The sequence below is a fragment of the Alosa pseudoharengus genome, unplaced genomic scaffold, assembly GCF_046254945.1.
Source record: "Alosa pseudoharengus isolate Yale_2024_CS ecotype anadromous, Long Island Sound unplaced genomic scaffold, YU_APseudo_1.1 YU_APseudo_1.1_scf_12, whole genome shotgun sequence".
Taxonomy (NCBI): Eukaryota; Metazoa; Chordata; class Actinopteri; order Clupeiformes; family Clupeidae; genus Alosa; species Alosa pseudoharengus.
Window position 1 is genome coordinate 26,363,377 of NW_027468587.1, and position 17,669 is coordinate 26,381,045.

A 17,669-nucleotide genomic window follows, 5' to 3' on the forward strand; every position below is an offset into this window, starting at 1 on the left:
ATGTTTATGTATTGTCAGGGGCTTCTGTCCATATTTAACAAAAAAAGGCATGGTTCGAATTACGGGGGTATTGGGGGGAGAGACTTGGACCCTCCCCCCCAAAAGGGATGAAAATAATAGTTTGGGGGGTACTGAAAAAATCTAATAAAATGTAATGTTATCCAATATTGCATGTAATTAAATGCAGTATTACCATCACATACCAACAATTCAGGATAATCTAATGAAATTTTCAAACCGATTTTCAAACCTTCACCCCCATTGGGCTGTACCATTTCTCTGGTACGTTCAGACTGTATTGTTTGCTATGATATAATACTGACGAATTAAAACAAATGCACAGTGTAGGCTGCAAAAGCCTGATACGAATGGGTTAACAAGCGGTGGCCAACTGGCCATACATTTGTCTAATATTTCACTGCCTTTGTAACATAGTGATAGCCAACCTTAGAAAAACATTGAGTAGCAAGATCGCTATGGTCTAACCGTAGGTCTCCCTTCCACTCAGCGGCCACGACCATCGCTGCTGCTTAGCTTAAAAATCAGGCCTACAATCACACACCATAGGGTTAGTTCCATAGATATACTGACATGGGGAGAGGTTTAATGAGGCTATTTATCATTTTGTGCAATGTCATTCTTAATGTCTTAACAAGAGGGAATTTGCACTAATATTCAGGGAATTTTGCATGTAGATTAGTGGTTCTCAACCTTTTTTACGCAAATGCCCATACATCCTATGAAATGCTATGTGAACATATAATAATCAATTGGACGTGAAATGTCTTTCCTCGTTGCCATTATTAGAGATCAGCCTTTCTTAAAAGCATATTGCTGCACAAACGACTTCTGGCTGCAGTGTAGCTACAGCACAATAAGTAGATGCAAAATATTGGGAACTGAAATATTCACAAGAATCCATAGAAATTGAATCTTCATGTTGTATTACAATATTAGTTGTACAGATGTATAGTCTATCTTATACACATAAATGCAAAAATAGAGACTTTTTTGTAATTATTCCATATGTTGTATAGTCAGTCTATATCAGAACACCTGACATACAATCTAAATAGTCCACAAGAAACCTCAAAGTGTTACCTTTCATTTGAGACCAGGATTATGCTTCTACACAAAGGGGTTCATGTGCAGTAAGCATTTGATTGTCAGTAAGCATTTTGGATAACAAAAAGACCTATTAGGGAGTATCCATAGGCATTTTACAAAACGCATGGGCATACCTTGGAAAATAATAGTCTAAAGCACTCATATTTTCATTCTATATTGATCTACTTGTGCACACAGCTTCACAAGACCTGGTGCTAGGGCTCAGTTGTGTTTCTAAGGGATATCAAGTGACCTAGAGGGCTGAAATGTGGTCAGTTCAGTGATGCTTGAAATCCGGCAGAAAGAAAAAACTATATTCTAGCCTTTGTAACTCTTTGTCAGTACATCAGACAGTTATTTTGACTGTTTCCTACGAAAACTACAGGTTCTCAGCTTTCTATAGAGGTCCAGCATTTGATGGTTGACCCCAAAAGAGGTGGGAACAATGCCCTTGTAAATAGGCACAGTGCAATTTCAGGCAAAATTTGAAATTTTTACTGAGATCAATGTGGCTAGGCTACATGATATGAAATGCCTAGGCTAAACAACGTGAAGATATTTGTTTTCCAACCGTGAACAAGTCATTTTTTTATTTGCTTGATGTTTTGCAGGCTTAAGAAAAACTAATCAAATGAACCAAAGGCTGGCCTTGTATTAGACTATAGGTGAACTTGGCTATTAAACGGGAGACTTTCTGTGGCCCATCTGTAAACAATTATGGGTCTTAAATTTAAGTTGTATGTTTGCCATTTCCGTATTGCTCTGTATGCATTTCCATGTTTGCAATGCACTGCTATACCAAAACATATTTGACTGTGGCGCACAATTTTACGCACGGTGCGTACCTTGAAACAGTGTTTACCCAATTTCATCCCTTCCCATAACGTGTAAGGTAAATTGTGCTTACAAGCAAGCAAACTTGTCTGGCTGGCCGACAAGTTTCTTTTAACTTGTCGGCCAGCCAGCCAGCCACGGTCATATGGCCTATATTTCGAAGGAAAATTGACTGTGAACCACAAGTGTGAAATCATGTGTGTAAGCCTATATAAAATGGAGAGTGACGTCACCAGTCGAAATAGGGGTACCCCCCGAAGCTCACGGTATAATTCGAACACTGAAAAAAGGTGCAGTACATCCTATCACCTGTCTTTAAACATTTGTTTTCCAAAACTGCTTCATGCACATTGTGTTTATTTGTATCATGTCATGTCATGCACATTTATTTGTACTTTCTGTTTTTAACACTTTCAATTTGCTTCAGTTTGTTTTAGATATTTGAGTAGTTTTTATAGTTTTATTGATGGCTTTTGGTTCTTTCTTGCCTCCCAGTCTAGTCAAATTGTAGTTTTGTGACAAAACAAGACCCCACAGAAAGAAAAACGTTTTATTGTAAAATATTGCAAATACATTGCCACAGCATAGTTACAGTGAGTCAGTTAAATTAGATTAGATTAGATATACTCAAGTATACTTTATTGTCTGTTCCAAAAGGTTACAGATTATTTTCTTTGACAAGGCTCACATTAAAAAAAAAACATTCACACAGACATAGAAAACAGGGGCAGGGGGGTTTTGTAGGGAACCTTGAGTGTTCATTTGGTGTTATTCAGAATGGCTATTGCAGAGGGGATGAAGGATTTCTTGTAAATGTTCTACCTACTATCTATCTATCTATCTATCTATCGACTGTGAGGCAGGAGGTATTAAGCACTCTCTTGCTGAGCATGTATGAAAGAATATGGGGCCGGTTCCCCAAAACGTTCTTATCGCTAAGTAGTTCTTAACCTATTCCTTAACCTCTCTCTTAACGTTATGGCATGATTCCCGACACGTTCGTACGCTAAGTATATCTTCTGTAAGTCACACTTTCGTAAGGTTGGTCTGGACCATTCGTAGCTCTCTCTTAGCGTTGTTTGAGCTCTCAAGGCGCTAGTCGCCGCCACTGTGCAGCAGTCTTTAATCAGCGCAGCGCAGTACAAGTCAAACTATGGTACAGTATGTTGATGATGTTGTGGCTCAACGATGATTTTATGTTATGGACATTTTAAGACTAATAATAAAATATGTTCGCAATGGATGCAGGCCTATTTATGAAGTTTACTTTATTTGGTATCAGAACTAATATGGTGGTAAGCCTAGGCTATTTCGTAATGTCATTAAAGCGTTCAAATTGGCAATCACTTTTGATAATTAAAAGCTGGCAAAGAATTTGCCTCTAAATGGCTAAGATCTATAAATGGGTAAGCATGGTGGTGTCCAGTAAGCGACCAACTAGGCCTATGGCAGCGATCCAACGTGTCCTTGTATTGAATCAAAAACGGCGCCGGCCGCGGAGCCGTGTAGTCCATGTCGCTCCATAGCTTTTTTGTTGCTGTTGCACAAGTTATTCCGAAAGCTGGAAAACAGTGTCACCTTGTGCAAGCTCACCTCGTCCAGCACAATTTCAAGTTCCTCTGACGAGAAGCTTGGTAGCCTACCCTTTTTTTACGTTGCTTCCCCACCATACTGTAGGCTATCTAACTCTCTCTGTTCATTGTAGATAGGTTGCTTTTTATTGAAAACATTAACCAATGGCAATCAATACCGCATTAAACAGAAGTAACTGCAGCTGCTTGCCAATCAATTCTAATTGTAAGGTACCTTACCATTAATATAAAAGTGTATCACATAATTTTTAGAAGTCGTTAAACCCATCAAGAAGCGGCACAAGTGGCACAACGGGATAAGGAGGGTGGATGATTAGCGAGGGATACCCGGTTAGTCTACCCGTCACAACATATCGTGTGAACATATTAGGCTGCCAATTTGATAATTTAGTTAATAGTTTATATTTTACTGATAACTTAAACTATGTTCAAATAAATGTTACTGGAATAATTTGAGGAATGTTTTATTTGCATAGAACGTGTTGTCTTTCTTAACGCCGTCATGCACCTTCGCGTGAAGTAGAAAATCGATTCCTGAGCAATCGATGCCAACTAATTCAGCACCTTCACTTGGGACAGCGCCTTTGTAACGTCGAACGTAAGAGGCAGCGTGTTAAGAAGCTTCCTAAGGGACACTTCGGGGAACACACTTAGGAACATAAACAACTTTGGAAAGATATATCTTTTGAGTCTTCTTAGCGCGCTAAGAGTGAGCGTTATCGGGGAACCGGCCCCTGGTCGTTATCTGTCGATATCTGCTGTTATGTAGAGGCCACACTTTGTTTATTACACATCATTGGCACCACTGAGGCATGACCAGCTGAAGAGGACTCAGTGTGTCTCCCTGTGATGCCACTGACGTCTCTGAGGGTGTCTCTTTTACCCCACACAGAGCAAACAGCAATCTTCAGGGGACACACAACAACACACACATACACACACACAAACATCCACCTCATATCAACTTTTGAACACCCTTGAGATCACACACACCCTTGAGGTCTCACAGAGATCAAGGAAAACGTGGACTGTGATTGTGGTGATTGCAGATCATTCACTACAATAAGCACATCATATACCTTATTATTACACTGTTTTGCATGCAGTTTCTCTTGGTGTGAAAATCTAAAGGCTGTTTCAGTGAAAGACTCTGTTGAGTATAACACAGGACATATTTCAGATGTTAATGGTTGTGAAATTAGACACACTGCTTCAGGACTGTCCCATGATTCTTTTCACCAAGCTTTATTTCTGCATCTTGATCGCTTTAGCACCACCAGGTCAAAGTTGGGTCTAAGTTGAACTTAACTTTTGACCCGTATTCCCGATTTTCGAAAATTAGTTACTGTTTGAATCCTTCAATGAAACAGAGTTTAAAGCACCCCATCATGTATAACATTTTTCGCCGTGTTGAATTTATTCAGGAAGAAAAAACACATGCAAAAAATCAGACCAAGCTTCCCAAAAGTTATAAGATGGATTTGTTATTTTTAAAGTATTTTACTTTCCTAGCCAATCAAAATGGACAAACTAGAGATGAGTTCTCTGCACGCTTTCATGCATCAAAACTAAAATTGGTACATGGACTCCGGACCCTATTCTGTTATTTGACCTGCACTGCAATCAGCATAATTAGCAATAGTAACTGTTGATATTTTAGGATAGAAAACTTGCTGTGTCTGGTAGTGCTGTTGGAGGTCCCAAGACCAAGATATGCCAACTTGTGACATCAGCCTAATTTATATGGCCACCATATTGGATTTTATCCAAATGTTTTAAAATACTTCACAGGACACAATTGCCTACCTACTATCTCCGCTCATTTTTTATCTCATTGAGATACTAGTCTCGCCTCTTTCAATGCACTAGTGTTTCCAACAACCCCCAAAAAGGGTGGACCAAACAGCAATGAAAGGGGTGACATTGGTTTTGAAATCAAAAGTGGCAGTGGTCAACCATAGCAGAAACACCTGCAAACATTTTAAAAAAATGCAATTGGAAGAATGTGTAATTCATACAGCAAAGGTAAATGCATTGCTTCCTGACTTCCAATTCGATGTATTACCAGTTTGCAAAGGCTATGAACCTCTGATCAATGTGATTGGTCAGGCTGGACCAATGACTTCAAAATTAACGCAAAGTAGACGCCCATTACAATGCTGGGATTTGTAAACATTCCCTAATGGAGAGTGCCCAGACTCTCTTCACAATGATCACCAACATTTGCAATTGATTTTCAGAAGCTTCATCAAGCCATTTACATGGCACTTTGCATATTTGAAAGTGTTTGCCTATAATAGCCAATGGAAGTCTGCCAAACAGGAAGTGACCTTATTTATATCTCAGCCTTTACATCTCCTTACATTTCAGGCTTTATATCTCAGAAACTTGCTGTGAATGTTTATAGCCACAGGTCTGATGTAACAACATTGAACTGCCATGCCAACTCGAGCCTGTTGATCTGCTTGTCACCCTCATTGCTGCTTGCAGCTACATTTGTGGGTGTATTTGTTTTTGTTTGTTCAAAATAAGGCTGTTATGCTTTGGCATTATGCAGGTTATTTCAATGACTAAGAAGCCTCAGTTAAATAGCATGATTCATTGGCAAGCAAATGCTCTGAGCGGTAAACTATATTTTGTTACAGTCCATGCCCATTCCTCTCCAAAGGATGTGAAATTTAAATCTGCCTGTGATGGAAAACCCATAGAAAACACATTCTCCTTGATAAAAAGATGCACAATGGCTGAACCTGTATTGTGAAGCCAAATACAGCAGGAACAAAGAACAATTTGTGTCCCATGTACCAACATATCTTTATGCTCTAGCCTACAGTACATATCACACATAGTTCATACAGCTATGAGCTCCGGAGACCATCTGTACAAGACTTCTTCTATCCCAGAGGGACTGAGCAGTGATGTCAACTGTGTGAATTCTTCAAGACAACACAATGAAGTATTGTGACAAACCTCGTCGGTGGCATAAAGAGACTATTAAAACTACAAACGGATGACAATAGACTCTTCAGTAAGGACCCTGGACACACTCAACCTTTTCATGAAGCAATGTAGTGCTCCACTGATGGCTGAAAACAGTCATTGTGCAGTGCCTTACCTTGCAATGTACAAAACACATGCTTGTTACACAAATTAATCAGAAATACCTCTCTAAAGTGCTGATTAGATACAGTCTAATTGTAGCAGCCTTTAGACACTAGCTTATCTAAATACAGACCAATCTCTACACTTCTTCAAATCTAAGACTAAGATCTTAATCTTAGTCTTTTACCAAGTCTAAGCAAGAAAAGGCCAAACAAATCAAATTAGTATTTCAGCATGGCAGTCTATTGAGTTTGCCATTCTGACTACCGTTCCGGTGGTGAGCAATGCAGACGCAGGAGAACTTCGAAAGGTTCACACCGGCGTGGTGGCAAAGGCCTAGTCACGCAGAAGCATAAAACAGCCTTAAGTTAACCACTAAAATTATATAACCTACTAAAATAAAGGGAGATATCTTCAATTCACAATATTGTATATAATATGACTGTTTTTTTTACACAAATTTGATTTAAATTGACTTATCTAGTATCTAATTGGTTTATCAGTATTACAAAACATATAATTTGAGCTGTCAACGGTGTTTACAAAGGTTGTGTGAACTATTTGGATGAAACTACAAACCATTCTGTTTATATTGGCCATAGCCCACTGATGTCAGGGAAAATTCCACTTCAAGCATGTGGTGCAAGCTTTCCAGCTGTAGGGGGCAACAAAGACAAAACAGCGTCTATTTGTGCAAGCAGTTTTCTTAGCACCAGAGAAACACTATGCAAGCCATACAATATTAATACATTGCTATGAATTAATACATTTTGCTATAAAAGTAAGGATCTTGGTATTTCAAGTAATAACATTTGTATGCTGGTTGACATGAAACATTGATGTGGACTACACTAATTCAACTGCAACAATGTTATTTTAATAGAAAATGGAAGTTTCAGTGCAAGTTCTACCAGGAGATTTTAATGCTACGTCACTCATTCATTACACCTAAGTCCTGACCAATCACCAGTCTATAATATCTTGCCTAACATGCCTGCTCTGCTGCCTGTGTGGTCATTTGATGCTCCTCTTTCATCCCCTCCACCACCATTTTGATCATTGTATATCTGCCCAGGGGGTAGACTCTGCCCCTGCCAGCTAATATGATGCAGGATCTGTGGGGTCTAGATGCTCCAAGACCTGGACCGATGTCGGAGCTTACGCCTTTCAAGACTTTCAATTCTTTTAGTACTTTGTTAAATTATTTGTGAATTAAATCTTTGAATCTCATTCTTTCACTAAGTCTTTTCTGGGAGAGCAATGGATTTCTCTACATGATGACCTGATGAGAGTGGAGTGTAGAATGTCAAAATCACCGTTGAGACAGAGAGAGAGAGAGAGAGAGAGAGAGAACAAGGGGAAATGAGAGAGAGAGACAGAGAGAAAGAACAAGGGGAAGAGAGAGAGTGAGTCAGGATCTATGCTGTCTATCAGAATCCTCTGAAGATGTAAAGGTGATAGGCAACAATAGACACTAAACATACTGACACGAAACATCTTATGATACTTTATTTCTTTACTTTACTACTACAGTATACAAAGGTTGGATTAGCATTTGCATTCCTGACCAGGCTATTGTGACCAAGACAAAGGTTCTGTGGATGGAACATCTGTTTTACCCTTTTCAAATAATATTAAAAAAAATATCCCTTTAAACCCAGTTTAAATATACAAAGAATTAAGGCTCTGTGCAAGAACCTTTCAGTTTCTAAGCCTTGTAAAGGCCTTTGGTATTTTTTGAGGAACTATACATTTTATGTGAAGAATTACTTAAAAGTGGTCAAGCATTCTTTCTGTGCTTCAACAGAAAAAAACGAGAGCCCTGTTGTCTTTTCCTAAATGCTGACTAAAGGCTGAAGTAACTCTCTGTGGATACCGGTAGACAGGGAAACATCCTTCATCGGAGGTGCGGTCCATAATCAGAACTATGCATCTGACCGGTGGTTTGCTCTCTCCTTTGATCTCTTGATGGCACGTTCGACCTCTAACATCACCGGAAGTGGCCCTTCAAATTTGTTGGTCTCGATGGATCGGAGTTTCTCCTGGTAGTCCTTTGGCAAACCATTTTGCTCTGCACCCATGACAATCACCTACAAGGACAGAGGGAAAAAACATATAAACATATATTGACACCACTACAGTTTAAAAGTATTTTTTTCTGTAGGAGTTGGCACATAATTGTGCTTCTCAAGTTCAACAAAAATCGCCTATGGGCACGTATTTGGGACATTTATTTAGCGCAGGGGAGAGCCGGGACGATTGAAACACGGGACGAATGAAACAATCCAGTTTTCTCCGAGTGTAATGATGATAGACCGACGTCCTTCGGTCAAAACATAGAGCATGTTAACCTCCTTCTATCAGCCAAATATCTTCCTGCTATGTCATTTTATCACGGAGTTACTGGCGATAAACGAGTTTTGATGCACAAAAGTAAACTTCATTAGCGGTTACATTTTTTCGATTATCAATGAGTGTTTTTCATTTAAATGTTTGACTTAATGCTTATTCAGTAGACCATTTAGTGTTCTCCACAATCCCAGAATTTCATATCACATGCTTGTTTACATGGAAAGCAAAACAAGCTATAGTGACATATGTCTGTGTCGGGACGATTGAAACATGTGTTTCAATCGTCCCGACCAGGCTGTAACTCCATGTATTTTAATTAAATGCACAAATATCTGTGTTTAAACAATCCTTTATGGAGGTGAGATATGGAAAAACAGTTTTAGGAAGATGAAAATACATTTGGGCCCACCAGGCAGGGGGTCCAGTTTTCTCATGTTATCCTATGGAGACTGACGGTCAGCGTTAAGCGTACTTATTTGGATGTGCAGTGGCCTAACTCACGTAAAAACCTAAACGTAAAAACCTAGTGAAACGACATTTTCAACAATATAAACATGATATAATGGGAAAGCTTACCGTTCTAGCTATAAACATGGCAGAATCATCCACAGGACATGATATTTCAAAAACCGCTTCATACACACATGATGGCAATGAGTTGTTAACAGACATGCACAAAGACGTATAGCCCTGCAACAATCTGTCTAAAATAAAACCTTTTGGGAGTACCATTCATGATATGTAGTAAAATGTCAAAGTTGTTGGACGTTTATATGGCTTAAACTGTATGTTTCATTCGTCCCCTTATGTTGTATCAACTGTCCCGACCAGGAGGGACGAATGAAACATTACGCACGTCCCACTTTTCTGTAATAATTCCTGAACGGTTTTGTTCAAAGCTGAAAATGCATCTGTATTTGACAGAGGACAGATGTAGTAGCCTGGCGGGCCATCCTATAGTCTGGAATCGATCCATTCACCTCGCTTAATCCAAGGGGCGGGCAGAGAATTGTCTTTCAAACTGTCTAGGCATGCAATAGGCCAGCGCTACGACCATATCCGTATCCGGTCGGCAAAACGGCAAATACATCCTTCTTCGAAAGGAATGACTTAAGTGCATTGTGTTGCTCAACTTTTAAAGAAAAGCACAAGTCCAACTCCTCCAAAGTTGACGCCAACGCCGATTCAAACAACCGATCTTCGTTCGCCATAGCCACCTTCCTTGTTGTTCACCGTCGCAGGACTGTCGTTATCCTGTTAAGCCCGCCTTAAGACTCTCTAACAAAATAGAGCGCTGTGATTGGATAACATCCACGGTGTTAGCCAATAGAAATCCCTATGGTTTGCTACTAGACGTACAGGCTGAGCAAATTAATTTGCCGCCGCTAGGGTGCGTCTAGATTTCTAGGCTACAGATCTAGGGTACTAGTGACTAAATATTAGCTTTCAGTGTGGTACGATCGCTTTGTAAATTACGTTTAATAAAAAAATGTTTCAACTGTCCCGGCTCTCCCCTACTGTATGTGTAAAAACATAGTGATCATCACTTTGATTTGCCTCTGCCTTCACATACAGTTTGAGACATGACCACTTAATGTGACACACAGACAAACATGCTACATGGAAACAAAGCAGAGAGTGACGACCACATGCCCATGAATATGCATTTCACTCAGGCACATACTGCACATACACAGACCACTAGCACACAAGAGAGAGAACAATATGTCACCGTCCACCATATGAGTCTCGCATGCACACGATAGAGCACAAAGCTGGCCACACAAAGCCGGGCCTGTCACACTTTCTGCCATGATTATTTGGCACTTTTATAAACCAGTGACGAGGAAGGGGAAAAGAAATTTCCAGAAAGGTCATATTTTTGACCTTTTCCCGTTATTTAATTTGTCAATCTGAAAGATGGATTGGCATGCATTTACCAGTCGGGCCGGCAATTTAAACTGTCACCAACAAAGGCTTCTGACATGCTGCTTAAATCCAAATATGATAGCGAGATGCAAATTCCAGAGGCTTCAGCATGCTGTGGGTGTAATGTTTGGAGTGGGGCTTGGCTGAATGACCCCCCCACCCCCCCACTGCTAATGTCCCAGTTGCCATTTGTGCCCTATTGTCCATCTTTCACAATAGCGGAGAGGGAATAGGGGCAAACACCAGAAACAAAAAAAAAAAACAAATACAGAAACATTGTCCTATTCCAGCAGTGTTAATACGGGCCTAGTCTATTGACGTTCAGCTTAAAGAATTGACGTCACATTACTGAGAAAAGAGAATCGTGTTTTGCGTCTCAGAACTCTACCATCAATTATTTGCTTAGTTCTCCTAACAGATCACATATGACCACCCCATCGGTACTTGGCATGACATGGAGTTGAGAGATGACCATGGTGGCCGGAGAGAGGGAAGTGACAGTGAAATGGATGAATGGACAGCGAAGCGATTGCTACCTTCAGGTATTGAGGAGAGGGAGGAGCGTACACACAGCTGTTCATGATGTACGTTCGGCAGTTGAGCTCCTGACCACGGGTCGACACAGACACTTCCACTGGGCTGTAGGCTCCAAGTTTCACATTCTCCTGCCTGACCAGAGACCCAGAGATACATCATGGTTATGGTTATGGTTATGCTTTTGTCCAAAGCGACATACAAATACAAAACAATATAATAATTAAATTTAACAGGGAACAAATTAAGATGTTGGTCAGACTATAATAAAGAGAATAGCAGTAATGAACAACAATGTCAATTCAATCAATAGCCTAATGAAATAAACAATGGAAATGAGGGAAAATAGCAATAATAAACAATAATGTCCATTCAATCATATAACAACAATAACATGGTAAGACTACATTAAGGAGAATATCAATAATAAACAATGTCAAATGTATCAAAAGCCTAATGAAAATAAACATCAAAGCCCACCTTACATCACAAAGTCCCAATGGAAGCTCCAGAGAGTTAGCAATGCAACATAAATGTGTCATAAAACATGCAATTCATTAGGGTGCAACATGCCAATTACAAGTTCATTTGAGAAAATCTACATTTCCCGTTGAAAATAATTATAAGCTGCTAAGTGTTTGGGTGTGCATTTGTGAGCAGACTGAGAAATCCTACCTGTCTAAGGACTCAAGATCGGACATGTTCATCCTCCATACCACCCCCCACACCTCATCCCCCGGGCTGTGCTCTATCGTAGCCACACCCCCATGCCAGCGGTCACTGGCCAGACCCTTGTAGTTGCCGAAGACCAATTTATAGTCCTGGAGGAAGAAGAAAAGATAATCATAATGTAAAAGACATCATCACTGCACTTGCATAGTCACTACCAGATCCCATAGGGAAAGGCAGACTTGGGGAAAATGTTGAGGGAGTTGGAGGAGAGGCTATTTTGTCTCAGAGGAAAATCCAAGCCATCTCTCAAGTGAAAAAATTATGCGCTGAGACACTTGGACCTCACCTTAAGTCTGGCAATGCAGTGGACTGTGGCAGAGGGGTTCTTAAGTTGTAGCCTCTCCTTAAGCAAGTTGCTCCCGTAAGCAAAGTACAGGAAGGTATGGTTATCCATCTCACCGGAGGCCTCTAGAGGGAGGAGGAGAAGGACAAGGAAGAGAAGGATAGAGAGGGACAGGGTGAAAGGGTAACAGAGGTGGAGGAGGAAGATGAGGGGGTGGAGAAGGAATCCAAGGAAAAGGAGAGGGAGAAGGAGGAGGAGGAGGGAGAGAGAGAGGCGTCAACAGCCACACAATCAGCAGGGCTTGTGGGTACCGCACACCCGGCAGGTGAGGACATGGAGCACCAATAGCGAGACAAAGACGAAACATTGTTCGTTCCCTTGCTTTTATACCACCGAGGCCCTAGTGCACCATTCTCATGCTAATCCACCATGCCTGACCCCCGGCTGCACATTGTGCTGGGCAGCCAACAGTGGCTTTGTCGCACTATGACTGACCACACAAGGGCTGAATGAGGCAGGCGACTGGTACTCGTTCAGTTTGCGCCTCTTGTGGAGACCGGTGGGATATTACAGGCTCCTTGTGCATAACAGTGCTGGGTTGTCATTTCTTGTCGTCTGTGTCTGAGACTATGCCTGTGGCTATTTCTGTCTCTCTCTCTCTGTGGAATGCACAAATAGTCTGGCTATCCAAACACACCCTTTCAAATGTCAAATATAGTCAGACCAAGACAAATATAGATCAGTGCTGTCAGTTTATTCACATGACTGCGCAAACTACAACAGATCATAAGGTAACTTCACTTGAGGTTGTTGTGCAGAGGTACCACACTTGCTGCTATGTTGACTCATATTACAGTGTCAATTTCTAAATGTAGAGATTTTATCTAGGCTAAATTCACATGTATTGAGTCACACACTGACCTCTATTCGTGTTGCATCTTATTATGATGTAGATACATAGTGTTTCTGTGAGTAAGTCTGGACAAATTCTGTTTCTTCTCCTTACCCCGTCATATGTTTTTAGGTCAGACGTTTAAGTGCAGCCACTGAAATGGAATGCATAAAAAAAGCACTGTCCATGGCCCCACGCACACCATCCCATTGGACACAAAAGTCCGAAAATAAACAAGCCGATGACATAAGAATAATAGCCTGCATTCCTGCCTCCATATGAAAACAATTAAGCACAGTCATAACAGCGTTTCATAATATTTTCATTATTAGAATGAATAAGTGTAGCCTTGCATAGATTTGCATGTTGAGAGGTGGTCTATTAACTAAGATGTCATATATTTTATTTAGAATATTAAAACCCCATGACTCTAGCCTACGTGTCCTATCCTATTTTTTACAGTCTATGGTCCTATCACGATTACTAAGAAAAATCGTTTGTTTTTCCTCATTTAGAGAGGCTACTGTTTGCTCTCTACTTATGAAGGTTAAACTTTTGAAAAATAGTTTTTTTGGCAAAACATATAGGCCTAATTCAACAATGATTTCATTAACGATTAACGTTTAGATACAGATACAGTCGGGTGAAATTAGTTTGTGTAGGCTAAACAGTCGTGGTGAATTCTGAAAAAGAACACTCCGGTTAACTTGTGCTTAAAGGTATGGAGGTAGGCCTACAGTAACGCCAATTTAGTCTGTTGTTCACAAACTGCTTTGCTTTGATGATATGCGAACTGTAGCCTAGCCTAATGTAGGTTAATAATACTACTAGACAGACCGTGTCATGCTACACTATGACATTCACTGTAAACTGTATTATTGAATTATAATGTGTTATCCCAGTTAATTTTGAAGACACTTCACAGATGCTTACACCGCGATAACATGAGCGACAGCCAACGCTATTGTTCACCTGCCTGTGTTACCGAGTTATGTAACGAAAGCATCATAAATGGAATAGCTCTCCCACCAAATGAGAGACCGCGCCCCCCGACCACTACAACCACGCGTGTGTTTAACACAGAGCATCTCAATGATGAAGGAAGTGAAGGAACCAATAGCTTCGTAGCTAGAACGCATGTGCTCCAGCCAAGAGAGTGGAAAAAACCCAAAAAGATTTAGCGGTCTGTTATTAGACAGAATAAACTGGGAAATCAATCTCAGAGAAGACCTTGTAGGACACCATATCAGTTGTTCCTTCCATTAACTTTGTAATCTGATAGGAAAAAGAGCTTTCGTTTGTTCATTAGTTTTACTGACGATTTGCCAGTTACTCACAATTCAGTGTTTTATTCGTAGCCTATTCAAGAATCGGATGCTGTGCTAGAGTTTGCAGGACTATTCAAATATTGGAATCCACGGCATACTTTATGCTTTGAGGTAAGCAGATTTCAAATTAAGTTGTCTTGAATAGGTAGGTGTTTTGTATTGTGAAGTGAAATTGAGCCACCATTTTTTGGAAACCATTTGGGTGGTCCTGAATTCAATTTAGTTGTTTGAAAACTGTACTTTGGTAATCTGGTAAACGCATCGGAGTAATTTCAATAAGATGAGGGCGCCAGCACTTGAGTAACCTACCCACTGTGGCGATGATTGACACTGGTAGCCTATTCGCGCATGCAGCATTACATGAAGTGGGCGTTCAATCAGAGGAAATGGTGCTTGCTGTAATGTAAAATAATGTAAAATGCAGCACCAGACTTAGAGAGAAAATGCCCCAGTTGACATCTCTAGGCAGCAAAGCGCTTACGCCTACAGACACAATAAGTGAATATAAATCATCCTGTGCGTTTAATGGTTGATGTTGCTAGACATGCACAAGTTTAAACGACTATAGATCCCCAAATAGTCTGATAAAGGGAGGAAGACGTTGATCCGCTGGTCATGTCCGCTATCGGTTTGCTAATATATGTGCACGGGTCATTGTCTCGTGACGGACACATTCTAAACAGTTAACTGTATTACGTGAAGTCTTGTCCAACACTCCTACGGTTTTGTATGCTGTAATGATGGGTTGATCCTTTGTCAGGCAGTAGATCTCAACTGAAGTTAAAAAGTTACAGACCTCTCACAATCTTAGCAACCTTGCTGTAATCACCAACTACTCGCCTGCTGCTGTAGATGTTACATATTTTTGCCCAATGATCATGTTTTGAAAGTGCATATCTGAAAAGACCCATTCAAACAGAAAACGAAAGTTATTTGTAGGCTACTTCCAGGTGTTTTTTTCGTTTCAGTTTAATTACAATGTTTCTGAAATCGGATAGACCTATGCACTCACATGAAACATGAACACACATACATGCACGCACAGATACAACTCTGAGTTATTTCTCACCATCATTTTTGGAGAAAATAGGCGCTTTGTGCCGCACACTCACCTAAAATGGGCACACACAGAAGTCCCACTGCCAGCATCATGGCTAAGCTGTTACAAGATTTACCGGCGAACATTGTTTTTGTCTCAGGAGCGCTCTTCACCTGAGTGTGGAGGAAGAAGTGGGCGAAAGGGAACCTATATGCCTCGGGAGGCGGACCCCGTTCATCCAGCTGGGCCTCGGCGGCCCATAGGGTAAAAAAATCCACCAATGGAAGTGTTTGGGTGGGCGGTATTCAGACAGTCACCAAGGAATATCCTACAAATGAATTTTTGCTTTTTAGCTTACATTTCTCCCAAAGGGCGAAGGAAAAGTCTGAGGAAACAGTAATATGCATGATGTTGTTGCCCACACCTATAGTAGCTTCTAGCTTGGGATTTTAATTCATTCTAATTCTTTTTTTAAACAATGAAAATTATGTTGATGTATATTACAAGTGTCAATTTTGTTTAGAATTAAGTTGCACTGAGTTTAAATTCCAAGATTAATCTTTGCAGTCTTATTACATACTGAGTAGGCCTACCTAGCTTTTAAGAATTAGGTTAGTAGTATTTTAGAATTGCAGTGCTGTTCTAATTACATAAGTTACATTAATTACAACAAAACGTTTGTTTTTGTTTGGTTTTAAGGGATCAGCAGTTTATTTACTTTACTAGTACAACTCATGGTGACTGCACTGCAGGTTGTCTGTTGCTCATGAACATGTGGGAGGGAAATAAGGGGAAATAATTGTCATTTTGCGCACTTATGACACATTACAGTTAGGCTAATCTCAAAGATGCTCAAAGATGCTCCAGGCACGGCGCCAGGATTCCAGTTTTGGATGGGCCAGACCAATTGTGGGTGGGCCTTAAAAAAAACTTTATCAAATCACTGTTTAACCTAATAAAAATGACTGACTAATATACTGTTATATTATTTGTGCTTACATAATAGAGATTTGAATAGCTTGATGCTCTTTAAATAGTTTGTTGCATTGTAAAAAGGACGGACGTACCTATCCTCGATCACTGTCCTTGGTTCTGACCAAATAAGAGCGCTTTGGAATCTCCATTACGCACCATACCTGCTGGCTGTGCTTTAGCGCATCTCTCGAATAGACCTAAGTCTATAGGCTGTAAAAGTGGGAATCTAATATTTCCCCCAAACATAGTTTAGTTCTGCTTGTATAACATGAAGTCGAATATTTCATTTGTTTTAGGTTTTCAACAATACAGATCAATCACACTGCCCGATAGTTTCAGTCAATATGCAGGGCAGTTGAAAACATTCAGGGCTTAGCCCATAGAGTCTAAACGGTTTTCATAATTCCAATTTTGCCTGACTTGCTGCTCACTTTTCATAAATGAATCCACTGACTCAAGCCTCATTTGCACCACATTTATTAAATATTATGGACAATAACATTTTGACAATTAGAGGATGTAATGACATTTAGCTATCTCGACATTTTCTGTTTGCTAGAAACGAACTATATAGCCACCTAGCAGAGTGGCTTTTAAATAGCAATATGCATTATATGGTTTGTTATGCTTAGCTTAGGGAGAAGGGAACATTGAAGACTGACTAATTCGAACTAGGCAAAGCAGGCCACCACTGTTTGGCCAGCTCGAGACTGTAGGCTAGAGGCTGATAACAAACCTGGGCCCACTTCCCCGATAACGACGGAGACACGCTCTTAAGAGGGTTTTCTACGATTCATCTTACGATCGTTCGTTTGTTTTTTCCGACTGTTTCCCGAACATGGCCCACTTCCCCGAAAGCATCTTAAGCCTAAGAGCGTCGTAAAGTCCCTCTTACGAACGTCTTAAGATTTGCCGACTGTTTCCCGAAACCATCGTAGCTTAAGAGCGTCGTGAAAACACTCGTAGATCT

The 17,669-nt window shown here is 40.4% G+C and overlaps 2 protein-coding genes across 2 annotated transcripts in view; one reads left to right on the forward strand and one right to left on the reverse strand.

Annotated features, from left to right (window-relative positions):
* Window positions 1-8,126: 8,126 nt before the first annotated feature.
* On the reverse strand, window positions 8,127-15,970 carry ggctb (gamma-glutamylcyclotransferase b). Its single transcript, XM_076280598.1, has 5 exons — window positions 15,798-15,970; window positions 12,469-12,590; window positions 12,126-12,271; window positions 11,453-11,585; window positions 8,127-8,725 (listed from the first exon to the last, which is right to left on the reverse strand). The coding sequence occupies exons 1-5, from the start codon at window positions 15,868-15,870 to the stop codon at window positions 8,561-8,563; spliced, it is 639 nt and encodes a 212-aa protein (XP_076136713.1). The 5' UTR covers window positions 15,871-15,970; the 3' UTR covers window positions 8,127-8,560.
* slc6a20 (solute carrier family 6 member 20) overlaps window positions 14,537-17,669 on the forward strand; it is a 72,894-nt gene continuing 69,761 nt past the window's right edge. The window contains exon 1 of the mRNA XM_076280596.1: window positions 14,537-14,796. The gene's annotated coding sequence lies outside the window, so the exon portion shown is untranslated. The remainder of the gene's footprint in view (window positions 14,797-17,669) is intronic.